The 25,013-nt window shown below is 40.8% G+C and overlaps 2 protein-coding genes across 3 annotated transcripts in view; both read right to left on the reverse strand.

Moving 5' to 3' along the window:
• Positions 1-592: 592 nt before the first annotated feature.
• Positions 593-16,335, reverse strand: LOC129864044 (developmentally-regulated GTP-binding protein 1). The gene is made up of 9 exons (XM_055936588.1): positions 15,674-16,335; positions 2,884-3,007; positions 2,567-2,742; positions 2,363-2,432; positions 2,072-2,241; positions 1,763-1,893; positions 1,387-1,554; positions 1,130-1,252; positions 593-843 (listed from the first exon to the last, which is right to left on the reverse strand). The coding sequence occupies exons 1-9, from the start codon at positions 15,710-15,712 to the stop codon at positions 744-746; spliced, it is 1,101 nt and encodes a 366-aa protein (XP_055792563.1). The 5' UTR covers positions 15,713-16,335; the 3' UTR covers positions 593-743.
• Positions 16,336-16,442: 107 nt separating this feature from the next.
• Positions 16,443-25,013, reverse strand: part of LOC129864042 (small conductance calcium-activated potassium channel protein 2-like) — a 38,791-nt gene continuing 30,220 nt past the window's right edge. Inside the window, exons 8-9 of one of the 2 annotated variants that reach the window (XM_055936587.1) lie at positions 21,791-21,896; positions 16,443-18,548 (exon numbers count right to left, since the gene is read on the reverse strand). In XM_055936587.1, the coding sequence (XP_055792562.1) occupies positions 18,273-18,548; positions 21,791-21,896 (382 nt within the window). In that variant the 3' untranslated portion in view covers positions 16,443-18,272. The remainder of the gene's footprint in view (positions 18,549-21,790; positions 21,897-25,013) is intronic. The other variant, XM_055936586.1, reaches the window with a different exon arrangement.

The raw sequence follows: 25,013 nt of genomic DNA on the forward strand, positions 1-25,013 counted from the left end.
GAACAGCTGGGGTAGAATGTCCCCAGACTGCGTCTGAGTGAATGAACTGATTAACCTTAGAGACTGTCCGTGCTGGAGAGAAAGGGTTGGATGCCAGCCTGACTGACTGTATCATCAATGTTATATAAATCAGTGGCCAACAGGACTTTCCAATAAAGCCGTTGTATTGGACACCGTCAGACGGTGTCTGGGTAAGGGGTATGGCTTGACTTCCAGAAGAGATGGAGCTAGAATACCCCCACTGTGTTTTAGGATGTATTTCATAAGAACTGTCTCACCGCTGAAAGTATAGACAGATGGAGCAGGACACACCCATGTCACTTGGACAGGATTTGGATGTATTTCAAATGAAGGGAAATATGAATGTTATGAAGTTGTGTTAAGTCAGTGTTGTTCAACACTAATAACATTGCATCTTTCCAGGCATAAACCCAATGACCTTTATAATGATCTAAAATAAAAGACGTTGACTTCATATAAAAAAAGCCAGTCCTTTTTATGGTGTTTATTTGATATTATTTTTGATTCAAGGCTCATACCTCTTCGATGGATGTTATGAATCACATACGAGCGTAAATGAGGGAGGTAAATGTAACATTGACATTCATCTAATTTTTATTTTCAGTTTGAAAACTCCAACATAAAATTGAGAACAACGAAGACAGATGTTCTCATGGATATGCTTGAGGGGGGGTTTCATGAGCAGCAGACTATTTCCTGTGATGCAGAGAGTCAGGAGACTTTTACTTTTTCACCAGCTGGATTACATCCTCATCTTCCATGACATGGTCTTTTCCCACCTTCTGGGGGTTGTGTTTCACTGAAGCACCCCACACCAGAGCACTGAAAGGACAGGAAGACTGAGTGTTAGAAAAATGCCAGGCAGGTGCAACATTGTGTCATATGTGTCTGCATGCTGTGCTCTCCCTTGCAGGGTAATTCAAACGTTAACATTGGACACCTAGTGGCAGCTAAGTGCATTTGGTGAATTTTATTTTATTTTAAGTGCATTATTTCTTACAGATTGTTGCTTTAATCGGTTAAATACTGGGGTGGGTATACCTCAGTCTTTTCCAAAACATCAACAAGAAGCACAAAAGCCATTAGCTAATAGTATAGTAGTACTCACTATTTTAATTCTTTGAGGAGGCTTTTATGAATCTTCAGACAGAAGTCCTCCACTGCAGTATGTTCAGTAGGTAGAACGACTGGAGATGTGTAGTCAGGAAGCTGGCCTTTGGGTTTGGTGTATCTGGGGGACAACACATTCAAATTATTTATTAATTTAGACACAAACCACACATTTATCCAAGCAGTGTAATATGGATTCCAATAACCCTATATGTCTCTTCTAGGGGCTGTTAGGTTGAGAGAGTGCCTCCTTACATGCGCACTAGGTGCAGGTAGTCCCACATCTTCTCCAGTAGGTCATCAAAGTTCCAGCGGGAATGGGCAGAGATGGGCACGCAGTGGGGTACCTTGTAGATGATGTCCAGCTCTTCAATGGAGATCTGGTCGATTTTGTTGAGCACATAAATGCAGGGGATGTACATTCTGGTGGGATTAAACAGAGCATGTATGTCAGCAGGTCTGTAGGGGAACGTTGACCATACTTTGGAATGGGGTATAGAAGTATTTTTGGCTAAGGGGTATATGTCAGAACCAATTCTAGATGAATGGAGGATTATGTCAGAAAAACAGGAATTCCTGCTTAATCAGGAAGATTACATCCCTGAGTTTGTAGAAGTGCTCAGCTGCTTACCGGTTTCCCTCCACCACGTCGATGAGGTCATCGGCAGTGGAGTCGCTGCGCAGGGTGATGTCAGCGTTGTGGATCTTGTACTCGGCCAGGATGCTCTTCACTGCGTCACCGTCCAGCTCACTCTGTGGACACTGGAGAGAAGGAGAGAGACAGGAAGAACACCAGAGTAAGCCCATAGAAATTGAAAGGGAGAGACAAATTATCAATCAACCTCCATAGATAGACAGACAGCTGTAAAAAGAGACAGACACAGAGAGAAATGGGTACAGATTGAGCTGGACGTGAAACCTTTGTGTTAAACACACGTACTGTGACGGTGAAGTTGATGCCTCCTTTGTCCTTCTTCTTGAAGCCGATGTTGGGCGGCTGCTTGTTGAGGCGGATTCCGAAGCCCTCCAGCTCGTGCTCAATCAGCTTCTTGTGGCCCAGAGGCTTCAGAACATCCAACACTATGAGGATCAGGTTGCAGGTTCGAGCCACTGGGAAGAGAAAGACCACAGTTACAAACTACCTTCAAGGTATGTGAGTGTGGCACGTGTGTGCTCTAAACTATCACATGTAGTTTGTGTATGGTTCTGATGCTTCACTGATGGTTATCACCTGCGATGACCTGTCGTCCTCTGCCCTTGCCATCTTTGGCCCCCTCGATGATACCTGGAAGATCCAGGAGCTTGGAGACACAAAAGTAGAATACGCATCCTAATACTAAAACATCTTAAATAGAAAAATAAAAACAATTGTTACAGATTGGCCTCTTTTGGCCTTAAGGTGCCGTGTGAAAGGTATAAGACGCATGTAAAGTACCTGTATTTTGGCACCCTTGTAGCGGATCACTCCTGGTACTGTGGTGAGGGTGGTGAACTCATAGGCCGCCACCTCTGAGTACACCCCTGCCAGGTTACTTAGTAAAGTAGACTTGCCTACTGAGGGGAAGCCTACAAACCCGATACGGGCATCACCTGTTTTTGCCACATCAAAGCCTATACAACAGAGTGACACATTAGTATTCATTACAATGTGACATGAGCTTGTAAATCTCAACTTGCTACATCTCCACTGCACTGTTGTGTAGCAAAGGGACACATTCTAAAAGTGAACGATGATCAGGAGTCAGGACTCACCTTCCCCTGTGCCTCCTCCACTGCCTCCCTTTGGTGTGATAAGTTCTCTCCTCATCTTGGCCAGGCGAGCTTTGAGCAGCCCCAAGTGGTTAGATGTGGCTTTGTTCTTCTGAGTCCGAGCCATCTACCCAACACAGAGAGGATGCTTTAATCCATTCATATTCTACACAATACAACAATCGGAACTAGAATATTAGCTAGGCCTACTTGTTCAGAGCCAAGTTGTGTGATGGCTGGATATCGACTGATCACTAATAAATAAAACATATTGTCATCATGACACCAACACTACCATTACACTTGTTTATACTGAGCTGCACTGAGGTAGGAACGTAATCATGGTTGCATTAAGACACCGTGGAGCCGGCGCCATACATGGGTCGAAAAATGCACCTCAATGCAGGGATGGGATATGCCACTGTAGTGCAAATTTTACCTTCATCCACAATGCTCCATTTAGAAGATTTAAATTCTACCATATATACACTACTCAAAAAAATAAAGGGAACACTAAAATAACACATCCTAGATCTGAATGAATGAACTATTCTTATTAAATACTTTTTTCTTTACATAGTTGAATGTGCTGACAACAAAATCACACAAAAAATATCAATGGAAATCAAATTTATCAACCCATGGAGGTCTGGATTTGGAGTCACACTCAAAATTAAAGTGGAAAACCACACTACAGGCTGATCCAACTTTGATGTAATGTCCTTAAAACAAGTCAAAATGAGGCTCAGTAGTGTGTGTGGCCTCCACGTGCCTGTATGACCTCCCTACAACGCCTGGGCATGCTCCTGATGAGGTGGCGGATGGTCTCCTGAGGGATCTCCTCCCAGACCTGGACTAAAGCATCCGCCAACTCCTGGACAGTCTGTGGTGCAACGTGGCGTTGGTGGATGGAGCGAGACATGATGTCCCAGATGTGCTCAATTGGATTCAGGTCTGGGGAACGGGCGGGCCAGTCCATAGCATCAATGCCTTCCTCTTGCAGGAACTGCTGACACACTCCAGCCACATGAGGTCTAGCATTGTCTTGCATTAGGAGGAACCATGGGCCAACCGCACCAGCATATGGTCTCACAAGGGGTCTGAGGATCTTATCTCGGTACCTAATGGCAGACAGGCTACCTCTGGCGAGCACATGGAGGGCTGTGCGGCCCCACAAAGAAATGCCACCCCACACCATGACTGACCCACCGCCAAATCGGTCATGCTGGAGGATGTTGCAGGCAGCAGAACGTTCTCCACGGCGTCTCCAGACTCTGTCACGTCTGTCACATGCTCAGTGTGAACCTGCTTTCATCTGTGAAGAGCACAGGGCGCCAGTGGCGAATTTGCCAATCTTGGTGTTCTCTGGCAAATGCCAAACGTCCTGCACGGTGTTGGGCTGTAAGCACAACCCCCACCTGTGGATGTCGGGCCCTCATATCACCCTTATGGCGTCTGTTTCTGACCGTTTGAGCAGACACATGCACATTTGTGGCCTGCTGGAGGTAATTTTGCAGGGCTCTGGCAGTGCTCCACCTGCTCCTCCTTGCACAAAGGCGGAGGTAGCGGTCCTGCTGCTGGGTTGTTGCCCTCCTACGGCCTCCTCCACGTCTCCTGATGTACTGGCCTGTCTCCTGGTAGCGCCTGCATGCTCTGGACACTACGCTGACAGACACAGCAAACCTTTTTGCAACAGTTCGCATTGATGTGCCATCCTGGATGAACTGCACTACCGGAGCCACTTGTGTGGGTTGTAGACTCCGTCTCATGCTACCACTAGAGTGAGAGCACCACCAGCATTCAAAAGTGACCAAAACATCAGCCAGGAAGCATAGGAACTGAGAAGTGGTCTGTGGTCACCACCTGCAGAATCACTCCTGTTTTGGGGGGTGTCTTGCTAATTGCCTATAATTTCCACCTTTTGTCTATTCCATTTGCACAACAGCATGTGAAATTTATTGTCAATCAGTGTTGCTTCCTAAGTGGATAGTTTGATTTCACAGAAGTGTGATTGACTTGGAGTTACATTGTGTTGTTTAAGTGTTCCCTTTATTTTTTTGAGCAGTGTATATATATATATATATATATATATATATATATATATATATATATATATATATATATATATATATATATATACACACACACACATACACACACAACCATTCAAAAGTTTGGGGTCACTTTGAAATGTCCTTGTTTTTGAAAGAAAAGTAAATACATTTTTTGTCCATTAAAATAACATCAAATATATCAGAAATACAGTGTAGACATTTTTAATGTTGTAAATGACTATTGTAGCTGGAAACGGCTGATTTTTTAAATGGAATATCTACATAGGCGTACAGAGGCCCATTATCAGCAACCATCACTCCTGTGTTCCAATGGCACGTTGTGTTAGCTAATCCAAGTTTATAATTTTAAAAGGCTAATTGATCATTAGAAAACCCTTTTGCAATTATGTTAGCACAGCTGAAAACTGTTGATCTGATTAAAGAAGCAATAAAACTGGCCTTCTTTAGACTAGTTGAGTATCTGGTGCATCAGCATTTGTGGGTTCGATTACAGGCCCAAAATGACCAGAATAGAAAGAGGAGTGGGAGGTCCCGGTGCACAACTGGGCAAGAGGACAAGAACATTAGAGTGTCTATTTTGAGAAACAGATGCCTCACAAGTCCTCAACTGGTAGCTTCATTAAATAGTACCAGCAAAGCACCAGTCTCAATGTCAAAAGGGAAGAGGCGACTCTGGGATACCTTAACGGTAGTATATATTCAGTTGAAGTTTACATACAACTTAGCCAAACACATTTAAAGTACGTTTTTCACAATTCCTGACATTTAATCCTAGTAAAAATTACCTGTCTTAGGTCAGTTAGGATCACCACTTTATTTTAAGAATGTGAAATGTCAGAATAATACTAGAGTAATTTTATTTCAGCTTTTATTTCTTTCATCACATTCTCAGTGGGTCAGAAGTTTACATACACTCAATTAGTATTTGGTAGCATTGCCTTTACATTGTTTAACTTGGGTCAAGCATTTCAGGTAGCCTTCCACAAGCTTCCCACAATAAGTTGGGTAAATTTTGGCCCCTTCCTCCTGACAGAGCTGGTGTAGCTGAGTCAGGTTTGTAGGCCTCCTTGCTCGCACACGCTTTTTCAGTTCTGCCCACAAATTGTGTATCGGATTGAGGTCAGGGCTTTGTGATGGCCACTCCAATACCTTGACTTTGTTGTCCTTAAGCCATTTTGCCACAACTTTGGAAGTATGCTTGGGGTCATTGTCCATTTGGAAGACCCATTTGCGACCAAGCTTTAACTTCCCGACTGATGTCTTGAGATGTTTCAATATATCCACATAATTTTCCATCCTCATGATGCCATCTATTTTGTGAAGTGCAACAGTTCCTTCTTCAGCAAAGCACCCCCACAACATGATGCTGCCACCCCCATGCTTCACAGTTGGGATGGTACTCTTTGGCTTGCAAGCCTCCCTCTTTTTCCTCCAAACATAACGATGGTCATTATGGCCAAAAAGTTGTATTTTTGTTTCATCAGACCAGAGGACATTTCTACAAAAAAACGTAGTCTGGCTTTTTTTATAGAGGTTTTGGAGCAGTGGTTTATTCCTTGCTGAGCGGCCTTTCAGGTTATGTCGATATAGGACTTGTTTTACTGGTGATATAGATACTTTTGTACCTGTTTCCTTCAGCATCTTCACAAGGTCCTTTGCTGTTGTTCTGGGATTTATTTGCACTTTTCGCACCAAAGTACGTTCATCTCTAGGAGACAGAACGTGTCTCCTTCCTGAGCGGTATGACGGCTGCGTGGTCCCACTGTGTTTATACTTGCGTACTATTGTTTGTACAGATGAACGTGGTCCCTTCAGGCGTATGGAAATTGCTCCCAAGGATGAACCAGACTTGTGGAGGTCTAGGCAGATTTCTTTTGATTTTCCCATAATGTCAAGCAAAGAGGCACTGAGTTTGAAGGTAGGCCTTGAAATACATCCACAGGTACACCTCCAATTGACCCAAATTATGTCAATTAGCCTATCAGAAGCTTCTAAAGCCATGACATAATTTTCTGGAATTTTCCAAGCTGTTTAAAAGGCATAGTCAACTTAGTGTATGTAAACTTCTGACCCACTGGAATTGTGATACAGTGAATTATAAGTGAAATAATCTGTCTGTAAACAACTGTTAGAAAAATTACTTGTTTCATGCACAAAGTAGATGTCCTAACCGACTTGACAAAACCATAGAATGTTAACAAGAAAGTTGTGGAGTGGTTGAAAAACGAGTTTTAATGACTCCAACCTAAGTGTATGTCAACTTCCGACTTCAGCTGTATATATATATATATATATATATATATATATATATATATATATATATATATATATATATATACACATACATATACAGATATACATATACAGTACCAGTCAGAAGTTTGTACACACCTACTCATTCCAGGGTTTTTCTTTATTTTTACTATTTTCTACATTGTAGAATAATAGTTAAGACATCAAAACTATGAAATAACACGTGGAATCATGTAGTAATCAAAAAAGTGTTAAACAAATCAAAACATATTTAATATTTGAGATTCTTCAAATAGCCACCCTTTGCCTTGATGACAGCTTTGCACACTCTTGGCATTCTTTCATCCAGCTTCATGAAGTAGTCACCTGGAATGCATTTCAATTAACAGGTGTGCCTTGTTAAAAGTTAATTTGTGGTATTTCTTTCCTTCTTATATCGTTTGAGACAATTTATTGAAACCACATTATTTTATAATCGTGTAACACAATCTTCAAAAAGGCAGGAACCTAAGCAGTGGCACTTTCGTCCTAAAATTTATTTTTCTTAATTCCATTCTTTTACTTTTTAGATTCATGTGTATTGCTGTGTATTGTTAGCTATTACTGCACTGTTGGAGCAAGGAACACAAGCATTTCGCTACAACCGCAATAACATCTGCAAAATATGTTTGCGACCAATACAATTTGATCTGATTTGCTTGGGTAATGGCATAGCCTTGCTTATTTAATTTAGCAGACAAGACGCTCTTATTTCCAGAGCCCTTACAGTCAAGACACCTATTTTATAGTAAACAAATATGTAATATAACAGAATAAAATATAACAGAATATTTTTCCAAATTAAAAGAGTTGCCACTGCGAAGTGATGCGCATCTGGCTAAAATAAGTTATTTAAAAAAAAAAGTGATCATTTGAAACTGGGCTCAATTTGACAAAGACACATTTTTCAGGATTACAAAACAAAATCTGTCTTCTTTTCGCCATACAGACGTTCAATGTAGTTTATTCTGCCTGTTCTTTTGAATTTTCTAAATGGATGAACAATTCCACATTGAACACTTGCAAGGTGATGAGTTACGGCCACTACATCTGTTTGGTGAGTAGGCCTAGGCTTAATGATTCTGATGGAAACACGCTCTGTCTTTATCAAACAAATGTTATTGCATATTTTCCGTGTGGAACCTGGCTATGTTTAGGGGAGTTAAAGACTAACCAATTATAAGGGAAAGGGAATTTAGGGAGAAGAACTGAGATGTTTGGCTTGGTTTCTTTGCTGTTGTGCCCCGCAAATGCACAGGTACAAATAATATATGTAGTCATCAAGACAAAATGTTATTGTTTTCCGGGACAAAATTTCACTTGCCAGTTCGGGCACCCACAATGCACATTCCACCAAATAGTTTTACAGTATTTGATTTTTTTTTTATCTCTGGTTAACCCTCAGTCCCGAGACCCCCTAAAAATATCGGCTTTTCATTTATCTGACTTTAACTTAGATGCATTCTCCAGCCCTTATATTTAGCCTCACAATGAAGTGTTTAACCATTTTCTTTGTTTATCTGACATAAATAGTTGTATTCATGAGATTTATTGCCAAGTTATACTGAACTAAAATATAATGGCAACATTTAAAGTGTTTGTCCCATGTTTCATGAGCTGAAATAAAAGACCCCAGAAATGTTCCATACGCAGAAAAAGCTTATTTCTCTCAAGTTTTGTGCACAAATTTGTTTACATCCCTGTTAGTGAGCATTTCTCCTTTGCCATGATAAACCATCCACCTGTATGGCATATCAAGAAGCTGATTGAATAGCCCACTCTAAAATGTGAAGTTGTGTCACACAACATCACAGATGTCTTAAGTTGAGAGAGCATGCAATTGGCATAATGACTGCAGGAATGCCCACCAGAGCTATTGCCAGAGAATGTAATGTTCATGTCTTTACTATAAGCCACCTCCAACGTCATTTTAGAGAACTTGTTAGTACGCCCAACTGGACAACCGCAGACCACGTGGAACTACGCCAGCCCAGGACGTCAACATCCGGCTGTTTCACCTGCTGGATTGTCTGAGACCAGCCACCTGGACAGCTTATGAAACTATGGGTTTGCACAATCAAAGAATTTCTGCACAAGCTGTTAGAAACCGTCTCAAGGAAGCTCATCTGCGTGCTCGTAGTCCTCACCATGTTCTTGACCTGACTGCAGTTCAGCATCGTAACCAACTTCAGTGTGCAAATGCTCACCTCCTATGGCCACTGGCACGGTGGAGAAGTGTGCTCTTCACAGATGAATCCCAGTTTCAACTGTACCGGGCAGATGGTGTCGTGTGTGGACGAGCGGTTTGCTAATGTCAACGTTGTGAACAGAGTGCCCCATGGTTGCAGTGGGGTTATGGTATGGGCAAGCATAGGCTACAGACAACAAACACAATTGCATTTTATCGATGGCAATTTGAATGCAGCACTGAGATAGTGTGACGAGATCCTGAGGTCTATTGTCGTGCCATTCATCCACCGTCATCACCTCATGTTTCAGCATGATAATGCTGGGTGGCAGTGTAGCCTAGTGGTTAGAGCGTTGGGCTAGTAACCGAAAGGTTGCAAGTTTGAATCTCCGAGCTGACAAGGTACAAATCTGTCGTTCTGCCCCTGAACAAGGCACTGTTCCTAGGCCGTCATTGAAAATAAGAATTGACTTGCCTAGTTAAATAAAGGTTAAATAAAGGTTAAAAAAATGCATGGCCCCATTTTGCAAGGATCTGTACACAATTCCTGGAATCTAAAAATGTCCCAGTTCTTCCATGGCCCGCATACTTACCAGACATGTCACGCATTGAGCATGTTTGGGATGCTCTGGATCAACGTAAACAACACCGTGTTCCAGTTCCGGCCAATATCCACAAACTTCGCACAGCCATTGAAGTTGAGTGGGACAACATTCCACAGGCCACAATCAACAGCCTGATCAGCTCTATGTGAAGGAGATGTGTCGTGCTGCATGAGGCAAATTGTAATGAATACTCAGGGAGAAAAATGAGTAGATTCACACGCAGAGTGCGGCAGGTGTTTATTTCGCCTTCGCAGAAGGCAGGAATCGTGGTCACAGGCAGGCAATGGTCATACACAGGTAGGCAAACAGGCAGGTGAATCAAAACTAGGACTGAAGGCTATAACTGGTTCTCACAAACGAGCTAGGAAAAGACTTAGGAGAGTCAAAATGAACAATACCTCACAAAGGCATAAACAGAATGAACTGAACTAAATAAGGAGCTGATGAGACCAGGTAAGTAACTAACACAGTTGAAATCAATAAACAAAAATGAAAGACAGGGCTACGTTCAAGAACACAACGAAACAGAACACAAGGTTGACTAAGAAAATAAATACAGAACCTTACACAACCACAGGGCTCTCCAAAGAGTGGTGCAATCAGTACATTGCATCACTGGGGGCACACTGCCTGCCCCCCAGAACATCTACACAACCCGGTGTCACAGGAAGAACAAGAAGATCATCCAAGACCTCAGCCACCCGAGCCACGGCCTGTTCACCCCGCTACCATCTAGAAGGCGGAGAATGGGACAGCGAGACTGATAAACATCTTCTATCTGTAGGCCATCAGACTGTTAAACAGTCACCATTAGCCGGCATCCGCCCAGTACCCTGCCCTGAGCCTTAATCACTGTTAGTAGCCAGATACCACTAGGTACTCTACCCTACACCTTAGAAACTGCCCTATGTACATAGTCATTGAACACTGGTGACTTTAATAATGTTTACATACTGTTTTACCCACTTTATATGTATATACTGTATTCTAGTCATGGCTCATCCTATATAACTACTGCTGTACATTAGATTTTTTATTTAACCTTTATTTAACTAGTTAAGAACAAATTATTATTTACAATGATGGCCTACCCCGGCCAAACCCTAACCCGGACGCCGCCCTATGGGAATCCCAATCACGGCCGGTTGTGATACAGCCTGGAGTTGAACCAGGGTCTGTAGTGACACCTCCAGCACTGGGATGCAGTGCCTTAGACCGCTGTGCCACTTGGGAGCCAAAAAACATGCCTTTTCTATTCATATACTGTCCATACACCATTTTCTATATATACATACTTGCCTCCCTTGCCTCCAGAACAGCCTGAATTATTTGGGGTATTCCACAAGGTGTCAGAAACGTTCCACAGGGATGTTGGTCCATGCTGACGCAATGGCATCATGCAGTTGCTGCAGATTGGATGGTGGTACACTCATGCTGCAATCAGCCGGTTCCATCTCATCTCAAAGATGCTCTATTGGGTTGAGGTCTGGGGACTGTGCAGGCCACTCAAGTAAACAAAACTTATTGTCATGTTCCAGGCAATGTTTTTCCACTCCTCAATTGTCCAGTGTTGGTGATCACGTGCCCACTGGAGCCGCTCATTTTTGTTTTTAGCTGATAGGAGTGGAACCCGGTGTGGTCATCTGCTGCAATAGCCCATCCGTGACAAGGATCGACGAGTTATGCGTTCCAAGATGCTGTTCTGTACATCACTGTTGTACTGAGCTGTTGCTTGTCTGTTTGTGGCCCGCCTGTTAGTTTGCATGATTTTTACCATTCTCCTTCGACCTCTCTGAGATCCTGGATCTGGCGAGCTTGGCACTGACGATCATACCACACTCAAGGTCGCTTAGGTCACTCGTTTTGCTCATTCTAACATTCAATCGAACAGTAATGAATGCCTCGATGCCAGTCTGCCTGCTTCACATAACCAGCCACGTGACTCACTGTCTGTAGGTGTGATCCATTTTCGTGATTTTATATATATATATATTTTACTTTTATTTAACTAGGCAAGTCAGTTAAGGACAAATTCTTATTTTCAATGACGGCCTAGGAACAGTGGGTTGACTGCCTTGTTCAGGGGCAGAACGACAGATTTTTACCTTGTTAGCTCAGGGATTCGATCTTGCAACCTTTCGGTTACTAGTCCAATGCTCTAACCACTAGGCTACGTGCCGTTCCACAATGGGGTGGTGTACGTAATAAACTGGCCGGTATACAAAACATTCCAAACACCTTTATTTCCATGACAGACTGACCAGGAGAAAGCTATGATCCCTTATTGATGTCACCTGTGAAATCCACTTCAATCAGTGCAGATGAAGGGGAGGAGACAGGTTAAAGAAGGATTTTCAAGCATTGAGACAAGGATTGTGTATGTGTGCCATTCAGAGGGTAATGGGTAAGACAAAATATTTAAGTGCCTTTGAACGGGGTATGGTAGTAGGTGTCAGGCACACCGGTTTGAGTGTATCAAGAACTGCAACGCTGCTGGGTTTTTACGGTCAACAGTTTCCTGTGTGTATCAAGAATGGTCCACCACCCAAAGTGCATCCAGCCAACTTGACACAACCATGGGAAGCATTGGAGTCAACATGGGTCCGTATCCCTGTGGAACGCTTTTGACACCTTGTAGTGTCCATGTCCTCCCGAATTGAGGCTGTTCTGAGGGCAAAAGGGGTGTTGCTAATGCTTTGTACACTCAGTGTATATCTATTTATGTTCCGGACTATGACATTGCTCATTCTTGGATTATGTGTGTATCACTGCACTGTTGGAGCTAGAAACACAAGCATTTTGCTGCACCTGCAACATCTTCAAATCTGTGTACATGACCAATAAACTTTGAATAGATTGGAAGGTGAAATTTGCAGTACAGTGGCATGTCCTATCCCTGCATTGAGGTACATTTTCCAACCCATATCTTGACGACAAAAATAATGTAACCATGATTGCGTTCTGAACCCAGTGCAGGTTGTCATGTAAAAAATCTTCCCAGCATGAAATAGTTCTCAATCGTTCTGATTGTGACATCATGCTGTAAAAATTCTCCCCGCGTGAAAATGTTCCCCTTCGATAATTGCACACGTATCTCTTTATGTGGATGGCTAAGCTTGTTTCTCTCAAATCGTCCCTCGACATTGAAAAACTATTCTGTGGGCACGCGTATTTGCTTCACACATCTGCCAATCAATGGTGGCCAGGAGTATTGACTCTGACCAATCAGAAGCTTGTGAAGCGTGAGGTCAGCATATAAATAGAGTTTTTTTTTTTTTTTAGAGATTGCAAAGACTTGGGAGCTACGGTTTCGATTGACCTTGTTTGTTTGTTAGTTAGCTAGCTATACATACATACAAGTTAAAACTGCACACCTCTGAGAACAAGCCATCTTGACCAGTTCACAGCTAATTATGCTAGTTAGCTAGCTAAATAAGAGAGAAACATCTGCACGAGCTCAGCCATCCACACAGACGTGTGTGAAATTATTTCACACTGAACATTTTTACAACAAAACGTCACAATCAGAACGATTGGGAACAATTTCAGGCTGGGAAGATTTTTACATGACACAGGTCAGTGTAAACAAGTAACCAAAGATTTTTTATAACTAACCAAAGATAGACCACTGCATGTCATTTCCAGAACAAGCAAGGTGGGCAGAGCCAAGCGCAAGCTAGCGAGAACCTATTGGCACGTTCTAGCATGTGAGTCATTCCAATTAAAAAACATTTAAATAAAATAGGGTTGACACACACTGTCTCCGATAAGATTAGCATTCCTGAAACATTATTTTGTTTGAATATAAAGCTAATTGATTGCGCTCAAATTTGCCATAATAGGTTTCATATCATTTACATTTAAGTCATTTAGCAGACGCTCTTATCCAGAGCGACTTACAAATTGGAAAGTTCATACATATTCATCCTGGTCCCCCCGTGGGAATTGAACCCACAACCCTGGCGTTGCAAGCGCCATACTCTACCAACTGAGCCACATGGGACCATTTAAATAAATATAGTACCCAGCATCTGATTTGGGCCATAATTCTTCCTAACAATTAGTAAGACATGAGGAATCCAATAAAATTATAAAAACGTCACCAAAACATATAGATGTTTTCTAATAATTGTATTGAACAACATGACTGCAACGCAAAGGTTTATAATTGTATTATTTTATTAGGGTTGTGACAAGATTTTAGTCACCATCCCATTTCTCCATCAAAGTTTTGGGTTTGTAGGAAAAGTCTTCATATGAGAATTACACCATACAGATAGCCCTCTGAGAGCTGCTATTTGTTGGACTTTTCAAGGAGAGTTGGGTTCATGCATTAGGTTAAAAAGAGAAGGACAAACTGATTTGCTTCAGAGGACTGGCTTGACCACCACATTTATTTTCATCAGGTGCAAAGGGTAATAGTTTTCTACACAAACTTGCAAAGAAAATGTTGTGATCCCTTAAATAAACACAAGACAAGAAAAATTGATAGAAGGGTGTGGAGACAGTAGCAGGAAAAGCGGCATCTAGTGGGTAAAACATGGTACTTTAACATGAATTCATGGTAAATAATGCAAAATGACTTCAATGGCTAATTTATCTAAACAGAGGGGAAAAACGATAATCAGATTCACAGGAAATACATTACAAAGGACGAAGAAGCAATACTCCAAGCCGCAGCTCCATACCAGTTGTTAGACATAGAAAACCGATTCTGTATACTGGTTGATGGGATAGTATTGGCGGGTGGGGGTTATGGAGCTGGCCTTTGACCATTTTATTGGATTCCTCATGTCTTACACAATGTGGAATATTATGTGAATCCTATAAATTAAAAGGGCAAATTTGGGTGAAATCAATTTTCTTAATTTCTCAGAGATCAAATGAAATTAACAAAATTACGTTTCACGAACGCTAATCTTATGTTTCTAACTTCAGAAACTATTTCAGAACAATCTGAGATGGTGGGTGTCATGGCTTGCTGAAATGACATGGAATGACCCATGTATTTGCATATTTCAGTTAGGGAGCCTCCTCTGAAGTGCACGTGTGCGTGCAATAACTCAATTTGCCCTTGAAGTCCAAAACAACAAAAATTGAAACTATGGCAACGGGTAAAGTCTACAAAACTTTGTCCATAACGGTTTTGGGAACAGGAAACTGTATTGAGATCAAATGTTTCATCGATGAGCAGAATTTCGGTCAAAATCCATCTTCTCCCACTGCCGGCCACAGCTGGACTTCCTCTCATCACCATATTTGGTGGTGAGTGGAAACGCCAACCAAAGACTTCAGATTTATACATCCGGTGAAACATCTGTCTCACTGTTCCATCTGTGGCGTAAAGGTAAGTTTGGTATCTTCAGACAACTAGTTACCCTGCCAATAATAACACATAGCCAGCTAAAGTTGACTACTGTAGCCAACTACGTTAAAAGTATAGACTAACGTAGAGTTGAGAATTTTTGAGAATTTTTGGGGGAAGAGATCCATTGTAACGTTACATCCTCAATTAGCCAAGTTAACTTTAGCCAACTATAGTTCCTCGCTCCCTTAACGTTAGTCAAGTGGCCAAGCTAAAACGTGAATCACAGCTAACGTCAGTTAGCATTCCCTACCGTTGGCTAACTTACCTCGGCCTCAATTTCTGCTATTTTGGCGAGTAAACTCATCTTGTAGCTGGTCCTTAGATGATATCACATATAACGATTAAACACGTGTAATAGCTAAATTGTTGCGTTTTTATCACGCAAGCATACAATGGCAAACTAGCAAACGCTAACACTCATGTGTTCAACCTGCGGCTCTCGCTAGGAGGAAGAGGCAGCCGGCAAACCAAAGAAACTCGATGGCAAACCGAGAACTCAAAAACGGCGACGCCGTTGGCGCTACCTACTGGTATTAAGTTGTTTGCAGGGTTATGTCAGTTTGCTGACTTTACATATTACATGTAACAGCAATGACATACACTTTTCAGAAATTATGTAACACATTTCAGGCTTGGATTTCACAAATCAAACGAATGTATCTGACACTGCATAACTAATCACATTAAAAGGCTACTGCATGCTTTATCTCAATTTAATTTCAACTCAAGGGGCTTTATTGGCATGGGAAACATATGTTTACATTGCCAAAGCAAGTGAAATAGATAATAAACAAAACCGAATTTACAGTAAACATTACACTTACAAAAGTTCCAAAATAATAAAGACATTTCAACTGTCATCTGTTTATATACAGTGTTGTAATGTGCAAATAGTTGTACAAAAGGAAAAATAAATAAACATAAATATAGGTTGTATTTACAATGGTGTTTGTTCTTCACTGGTTGCCTTTTTCTTGTGGCAACAGGTCTCTCTCTCCCCAGTCAAATTGAGGTATTAGTAATGCACACACATCTGGTAAATATGCTTTTTTTTATTGTTTCATATTTTGTTTGCATACAGTACATAATCTCTCAAAAGTTTCTATGTTGCTAAAATTTCTGGATTGATTGCCAATGTTTGAAAGCTCTAAAACCAGCAACAGTACATTCAACACTGTAGATGGGATTGAGCTTTTGTTTGGTTGGACAATGTCATTGCAGGAAGTTGACTAGATAAATGCCCATCGGATGAATATGGCACACTCATCTAACTTGTGAAAACCTTGCTGAGGGAGGGTGCGTATTGCCAAAATGTGTAGAACTGGTGGAATGTTACCTTTCCCTTTATGACTGGCTAGTGGCCAAGCTATTGCTGTTTTAAACAAAGGGACAAAGCTTTGTTGAAATCTAATTCAATAATCTTGAGCACATACAATATTTGCACAATTATGTGTGTCAGAGATAATTTTTTTGCAGTTAGGTTTTGACATTTTAGTGACCAGGCCCAGCCCTCTAATACAGTAAGTTGCTATACCATCTTTTATACATTCCTTTTGAACTAACAATGTGTATTCCCAGGATTTTCAACATGATATCTTAACCTTGGTCCTGGAGGTTTAATGGAAGATATGTTAAATATGCTGGATTTCACCTCAACCAATTAATGTTTTACATCATTTATTCTGTTCATATCTCTGTCATTATTTGTGTTGAAGACGTATGCTGTAAGAGGTGTGTGGAGGTGTGCTTGTCCTCATGAAAATATAAAAATATGAATTTACTTTTAAAAGTGGCTCCAGTACTTGTGAATTATTGGTTTGCATTGCATCCAACTATTGTTGCTCAGTTGAGGCAAAAACCATAAATACTAAGTGCTTCCAGGACAAGGGTTGAGATATGTTGAGGAAAGAGCAACCTGTGTTTGTGATAATTGAAAGTATTAATTTCAGTAGCCTATCAGTTTTAAATTGAGGTCCCTTTGTGGTACATAGCATGAGGGCTTTGACTTGAGTCCTCTTCACTAATAATACAAATTATATAATTGATAATTGACCATAAGTCCATGCCCAAACATCTACATTTCTTATTTTAATGAGCAACACAGATTTATATCATACGTCAGTCAGCATTGAAGTGCAATGATTAAAAAGTAAGTGCAAGTACAGATTTAGATGCATTCATTTTGATACGAGGATTCAATTGTTTGCAGTGTGGCCCCAAAAATAGTCATTCTACAGGGGCACTCTGCAAAAGAAAAAACTCCATAGTTGATGCTGTTTCTAACCTAAAAGATATATTTCAAGCTCTATATGGTACCTCTGAGGGACAGTATGTGGGTGCATTATTGTGCTGCCCTCTGTCTTCATTTCAGTCATGTCCATGAAAAATAACTTTTTCCGCAATAAAAAGTATTACTGTAATGCCTGCTGATTGATAGGTCCCATGATTTCTCAGCTTGCTTTAAGGAACATGGTAACTGAATCAAGCCAGCAAAAGCACAAAGTCAGTGAGAAGAAGCACTATTTTAGTGCATTATCTTCACACCCGGCCGGTAACCATACTGTCCTAAAACTGGCTACCTCTGCATAGAGATGGAGTATAGTTCTGATCACAGCCCCCATCGATAGGCCTAATAGTTTTTACTGAGGAAAGCATCATTTTCTATGGTCATGTCACCAGAGCAAGGATAACATCTTTTGAGGTAATAAAAAATAAACAGCATCCCTTTAAAAGCCATTGTCCCGATAGATCGGATTCTGTCATCAGAATTTGGATAATACTTATTGAAACCATAAGGCTTTACAATAAATGCAATTTGGCCATATGATGGCAAAAGTCTTCTCTGTAGGTGTTCCCCTTGGACTCTAGCTGCTCTCGGAGGAGGTGGGTGGTGCAGTGGAGGATGACCTCCGTCTGGACACAGACTGCGATCGCTCAGGGCTGTGTTTGTTGTACGGCTGAAGCTGCACCTCCAGGAAGTCCCTGTGCTGCTGGCTGATGACCTGGCTGATGAGTCCTGGCAGGGCCTGCAGGTTCCCCAGCAAAGTCTCCAGCTTGGTCTCCAGCAGGGCGATCCTCTTCTCCATGTCCTCCCCTCTGTCGTTCAGGTCTGAGATCAGGTCATACATGATGTTCTGAGTCTGGAGGAGGAAAGACACTCGGTCATAGTAAGAGGGCAAGACCCTTCCAGAGCATGTGGTGCTTTAGGCTAGAAGTTGCAGGCAATTGTAAAATTATTTGTTTTATTTACCTTATTTTGTATATTTTAACCTTTATTTACACAGGCAAGTCAATAAATAAGAACAAATTCTTATTTACAATGGCAATCTGTCCAGAGCCATTTGAGTGGCAAATCCTAATTTAGTCACATTTTAATTTAGTCATGGATGTCAAAAGGCTAAGTGGAAGTTTGACTGAAATGGAAGTTATGAGTTGCCCCTTAGTTGAAAAGAACCAGCATGAAATGTATACTTCTTAAAAGGAACAGCTTGTGAATAATTTGATTATCGGTTGCATCATTCTAAGTATCTAATCATGCCACTGTTTCCCACTACAACACTAAACTGTTCCCTGGAGATGTTGCTTTTTTTTCAGATTATTAGGCTGCCCTCCATGGCAGAACTGAACTCAGTCTGCAGCTATTCTTTTCAACCATCTTGAAAAGTGTTAACGCACAGCTGAGTCAATGTAGACATAAATATAATAAAAAGTGTCTGGATACGGGCAATTCAAATTTCACAGATCTCCATCACAACAAACAAAACCTGATGCTGTACATAAGCAAATAAAATATTAACTGATAATTTGCAGAGAAATTCTGCTGTATACACTTACTAACTTCTGCACCAGGAAGTTGATCTTCTTCCTCTCGACACATGGCATGTTATCAAGCAGTGAGATATCCAGTTCCAAGGGGGCTGGAGAGTGGGAGGGGGCTGCTGTGTACTGAGCTAATGTTCACTATGAGAACAATCGCTGCCAGCATGTGGCCAATGCCATCCATCCATCCATCACTTACCTTGTCCTTTCCTCATTTGGGGTAGGAATAATGGGCTGGGTGGCTTGTTTAGAATCACAGCGATCCACCTCAGGCCAAAACAACACTGACAGCTTTTCACCACCCTGGCGCTCCAACTTGGGCGGGCAGATAGGGTTTCACTACGTTGCATCACTACCAGAGCCACTCATCACTTCCTATGATATTTTAAAAGGCAATTTCCACAGATGATCAAGGAATTTAGAATTGACATGGTTAGAGGCTTTAAATTTATCTTGGAACTTTATGAAAATAAGGATGGAACCTTGAGGCAATAGCAAAATGCAACATGATATAGAACTGCCTAAATTCGAGAGTTTCTGGAGGTAACAAGTGAATTTTGGATAGACACATAGATGAACTGACTCGAGTTTGCCTCAGTTAATCATGAAAAATTAAACTGCAAATTAATTAAATCTTTATAACACAGCACTAATAAAATAAGACCAGAACTCTTGTCAACTGAATATACTTAGTCCCAGTCTACTCTTAAGGCACAAAACGCTTGTGTAAGCATACACGACTGCATTGTGGGCTGATTTCAGACTCTGATTAAGCCGACTCTGGATGCAGGAAATGACCTGTGGGTATACATAGGCCTTTGATGCACTAAAACCCTGTTACTGAAACCCAATACCACAAGTAGCTGAAATTATAATGGCTCCAAACTCAGTAAAAAGATAAGTGTAGAAAATTACAATGAAAATCATAAAGAAAAATAATATCCTGCATTTTCATTTTCAACAATAAAAGGCTTATTCAAGGTGAGGACAAATGCTGAAAAAGGAGTTTGATACTCTAACTGTAGGCCTACTACGGTATTAATATATTCTGACTCAAATGATAGCCTGCTTTATGTTACGCCCCAAATAGTTTTTTTTTTTTACCACTGCTATGTGAGGGATTTTTCATAGCTTTGCAGAGGCTATGCAGCTGCCAAAGTTATTTTAAGCTCCATTATACAGCTCTATCGATCCACAGGGAGCTCATGTACTGTGATTTTTAATGCTATGCTGCCCTCTGGTGGCGAAAACCACTTATGACAATGATTAAAGATGGCTGAATGAGCTGTATGAGTCATCTTCCCAAATGTCAACCACCTTTCTAACTCACCGTGATCCACTTGTTTCACAGCCATGGGTGACTGTAATATTAACTAGCTAATGTCTTCCGTGGCATGGTGTCATGAAACTGATTTGACCGTGGTAGATATTTTAATGTCAAAGCCCTCTAACTCTCTTTCTCCCTTCTATATTTCTGGCTGAATCATCACATCACACTCACAGCGTGTTTCCCTTCCCTTAACTGTTTTTTTTTTGCTGCGTCAGGCTGGCTCTGTGCCAGGTCTTTCCCTAAGGTTTGTCAACTTCTGTTTAGTGCATCACAAGATAAACACCACAGAGAGATTTGCTGAAACATAGCAATGTGTTAATTACCATCAAGGGGCGGTTTCCGAGACACAGATTAAGATAACTCCTGGACTAAAAAGCCCTTTCAAGATTCTCCTTGACCATGCATTTTAATCCAGGACTAGGCTTAATCTCAGTCTGGAAAACCAAACCTTAAGGTATTTGACAAACTGATGACATATAAATTACAGTTTTACTTACCTATCAGGGTGGGGATCCTGATCTCATAAAATAATATGCATACCTTTTATATCATCTTTAAAACCAAGATATTGTAGGTTTCCACTAACAACCAGGGTTGGAAATGCTGGGGGAAATGGGTTCCCCTGGGAGATCGTTTTGACATGCAGAAATGTGCATCTTTAAATGTTCCTCTATCATTATGGCATGCACTGAATTCAAGGATTTTACATTGGAGGGTTCACAGTGATTTTTTTCTCCTTTTTCACCCATTATAATATGCATATCTTTTTATAATCTTTGAAACCAAGATACTGTATGTTTCCACCAACAACAGTCCTGCATCTACCCTGAGTGCCAGTCTGTTTAATATGCTATCATGCCAACTCCTTGTTAACACTCATTGTCATGCCAATGACAGCAATGGAGTTGGCAAGAGCTCAAACAGATCTGGGACCAGGCTATCCTGCACCCAGTTCAAGAAGTGGAAATATATTGTGTCTTATTTTCTTCCAATGACAGTACATAACTGGTTCTTCTTAACATTCATATGAAAAAGTCTGTTTATTTGACACCTGTAGACTTTGTTTGTTTATATGAAAAGGTGTTACTAATCGACCCGATGCGTTGATATCACATGTATCAAATGGAATCCTTCAAATCAAAAAGTGGGTTAGATAGAGATCAATCCAAATGCACAACCAAACTTCACAACCAAAATAAACTGGAATATGTGACGTTTGTCAGTCCAGCTTACCTTTGCAAGGTCCACTAGTGAGTTTGCTTGGTCATTCAGCTTGCGTTGCTCCATTTTAACACTTCTCAATCTGAACAGAAGACCATTCAGAACCCAATAAATGTATCTATTTGGTAAAGATGGGTTTAACAGATGTGTGCACACAGAAGGAATACACATAGAGAGCACTCACTCCTAGGACATGCACAGGATGTATGTAGAAAATGCAGGAATTGGTTTAAGACAGTTTGATTGGTTGAGCTACATGCAAGTGAAGACCAGAGTATAGAAGCTGCCAGAGAGGAGAATGTCTACTACTGCAGTAAATCTTCAGCCCCTGAACTCTACAACAAAGTAACATACAAGGGCTCAACTAGGGAGATAAAATCGCTTGCAATGGGATTTTGTTGAAATATAGGATTAAAGCAGTGTATATAAACTATAATAATAAAAGCTTAATCCAAACACTTTGAGGTTTCTCCATTTTATTCTAGTGAATTATTTAATCCCTAAAAAAGCTGCAGATAGTTCAAGTGACAGTTTTTCTATTTTGAGAATCAAAACTGTCAATCGGCAATTCCACCTGAAGTGCCATGATAGCCAAACTCTATATAAAAGGGGATACAAATTCATTTTCAATTAAAAGTAGTTGAAAAACAAATACAGCATTGTAAAATATAATTAAATGATCCAAAAAAATAAGATTATATTACTGAGCTTTATATCTTTGGACTGTGTGAGTGTGTTATTGATAAGAGAAAATACATCTGGTATATTATGTAAAATCACCTTAGTTACTGAGTACTGACAGTGATGTGCTGAATTGTTACATAGTGGCAAACTCATCCAGCTGGCATGATGCTTGTCTGTGTTGGTGACGCAGACTGGTTAAAGTTTTTTTTTAAACACCCCTCTTCAAGAGCCAGAGTGAAATGAGTAACTTTCTTTAATCCATACAGCTGTCTTAAATAATTCACATTTCCTGTTTAATTAGGGTACTAAGCAAGTGATTTTCACCCACACTCACTGGCACGTCGAAAACAGCAAATGTGCACTACTCAGGACCACACTCGATCTTTCAAGATAACAGGAGAGCTTTTTTTTCCTGCAACCACCCGTGCTGCATGCTAAATCAGAATGAGACCAACACACAGTACGAGCTGGAGGTAGAACTGTAAAATAGCCCTTGTGGTCAGCTTTTTTTATCTTTCAGATAAAACCCCATGCTCTCAGACTAGCTGATGAGATAGGCTTTTGAGTTAGCGGGTCTAATTGGACTGTGTGAATTTGATGGTGTACAGCACAGTAGATCAAGGGGAAGAATATGAGGTATGAGGGGTCTGTAGTGACTGCTAGATGAATCTATTCTCATGCAATGGTGCATCATTGTTAGTCATTCCAGTTCACAGGCAAAAATGTGTGGAGCTAGATGACAGGTTAGACCAACAGGGGGCACTACAAGAGCCACTGAAGGATCCTACAGGCAAAATACGATGCCTCAGCAGCTAGTGACGGGGTAGCCGTATGGTCCAGAAGAAGCACATTCTAAAACAAGTAGCCAATGTTATTGCAAAAACAGCACTTTTATTGTTCAAGTAATCTGGCAAATTGAAAATAAAAAATTTACTAAAGTGTGAAAGACATCAGCATTAAAACGTTTGTGCAGCTGAGATGTTAGACTTGTCAGAATTCTCAATTTCACGGTTGGATGACCAAAAGCTGTCAAATGGTGTTGATGAACAAGGCAGGCAGGAAGCTGGGGTCAGAATATAAAAGCATCCTGCCCCCTCATACTCAATATTCTATGTCCTTCTGTGATTCAATGCTCCTGTGCGGTCCTGAATTTTCAATAGTTTCTTATTTGCTTTGCTATTCATCAGGGGGAAAACATCTATGCTAAGCTTTTCAATACCCCTTTGAATTCTTTAAAGGAAGAATCTGCTGTTCAAACAATAACAAAGTGTGACCCCTCCACTGTTTAAAAAGCTGAGGGATGGGGTTGGAGAAATGTAACCAATCAAATTCATAGACAGCGCTATGGATTCAAGGACTGACCATCCATGATATCAAAATGATAGTTTTGAGGCTATACAGTGTTGGCTTACAATTACATTGTTTGAAAACAATGTTGGGCCGTTCTACCTCATAGCACAAGAAAGAGGGTTTCCACTTCCACCAACTCAGATTGTTCTGAAATCATTTCTGTAGTTAGTAACAGATACGATTAGCATTCCTGACAGATTGTCTTGTTGAAATATAATTTCATCTCTTAAAAAAGCTAATTGTTTGCATCCAAATTGGCCATTCAATAACTATAGTACCCAACATTTGGACCAAACTTCTTCCTTCCAATGAGTAAGACACAAGGAATCCCCTTGTGAAGAAGGATACTGAATTGTTTTCATGGAGGACTGGCTTGAATTGTGAGGATGACTGCAATGTATTTTCATCATAAGCCAAATCTATTGGTTGTCTACCCAAAGTTGCAAAGGAAATGTTGTGATATACAGTATTTAATAAACACAAGAGACCAGCAAAATGAATAAAAGGGTGTGGCGGGATAGCAGGAACCACAGCATCTAGTGGTCAAATCCCTATACTTTCATACTACTTTATGTGAAATGATGCAAGTGACTTTAATAACTAATTCCTCTGAACAGAGGAGAAAAACATGACCAGATTCACAATGAATACATGACATATTATGGAGAAGCAATACTCCATGCTGCAGCGTGATACTACTTGTCAATCATAGAAAACCGATACTGTACACTGGTCATTGGAGTGGGATTGGCATGGGGTGTGGGGTGTCAATGGGTGGCTTTTGGCATTTTGGGGGGATTCCTCATGTCTTACTCATCAGTAGAAGTTAGGTCCAAATCGGATGTTGCGTACTATTATTATTGAAAATTATATATTTTTTATTTAACAAGGCAAGTCAGTTAAGAACAAATTCTTATTTACAATGATGGCCTACTCCGGCCAAACCTGGAGGACGCTGGGCCAATTGTGCGCCGCCCTATGGGACTCCCAATCACGTCCGGATGTGATACAGCCTGGATTCGATGCAGTGCCTTAGACCGTTTCGCCACTCTGAATCCTATACATTTAAATGGCCAATTTGGGTGCAATCAATTTGCTTAATTGCTCTGCAATCAAATTACATTTCAACAAGATAATGTTTCAGGAATGCTAATCTTACCTGTTTCTAACTACAGAAACGATTTCAAGAACAATCTGAGAT

Source organism: Salvelinus fontinalis, chromosome 10 (genome assembly GCF_029448725.1).
Source record: "Salvelinus fontinalis isolate EN_2023a chromosome 10, ASM2944872v1, whole genome shotgun sequence".
Lineage (NCBI taxonomy): Eukaryota > Metazoa > Chordata > Actinopteri > Salmoniformes > Salmonidae > Salvelinus > Salvelinus fontinalis.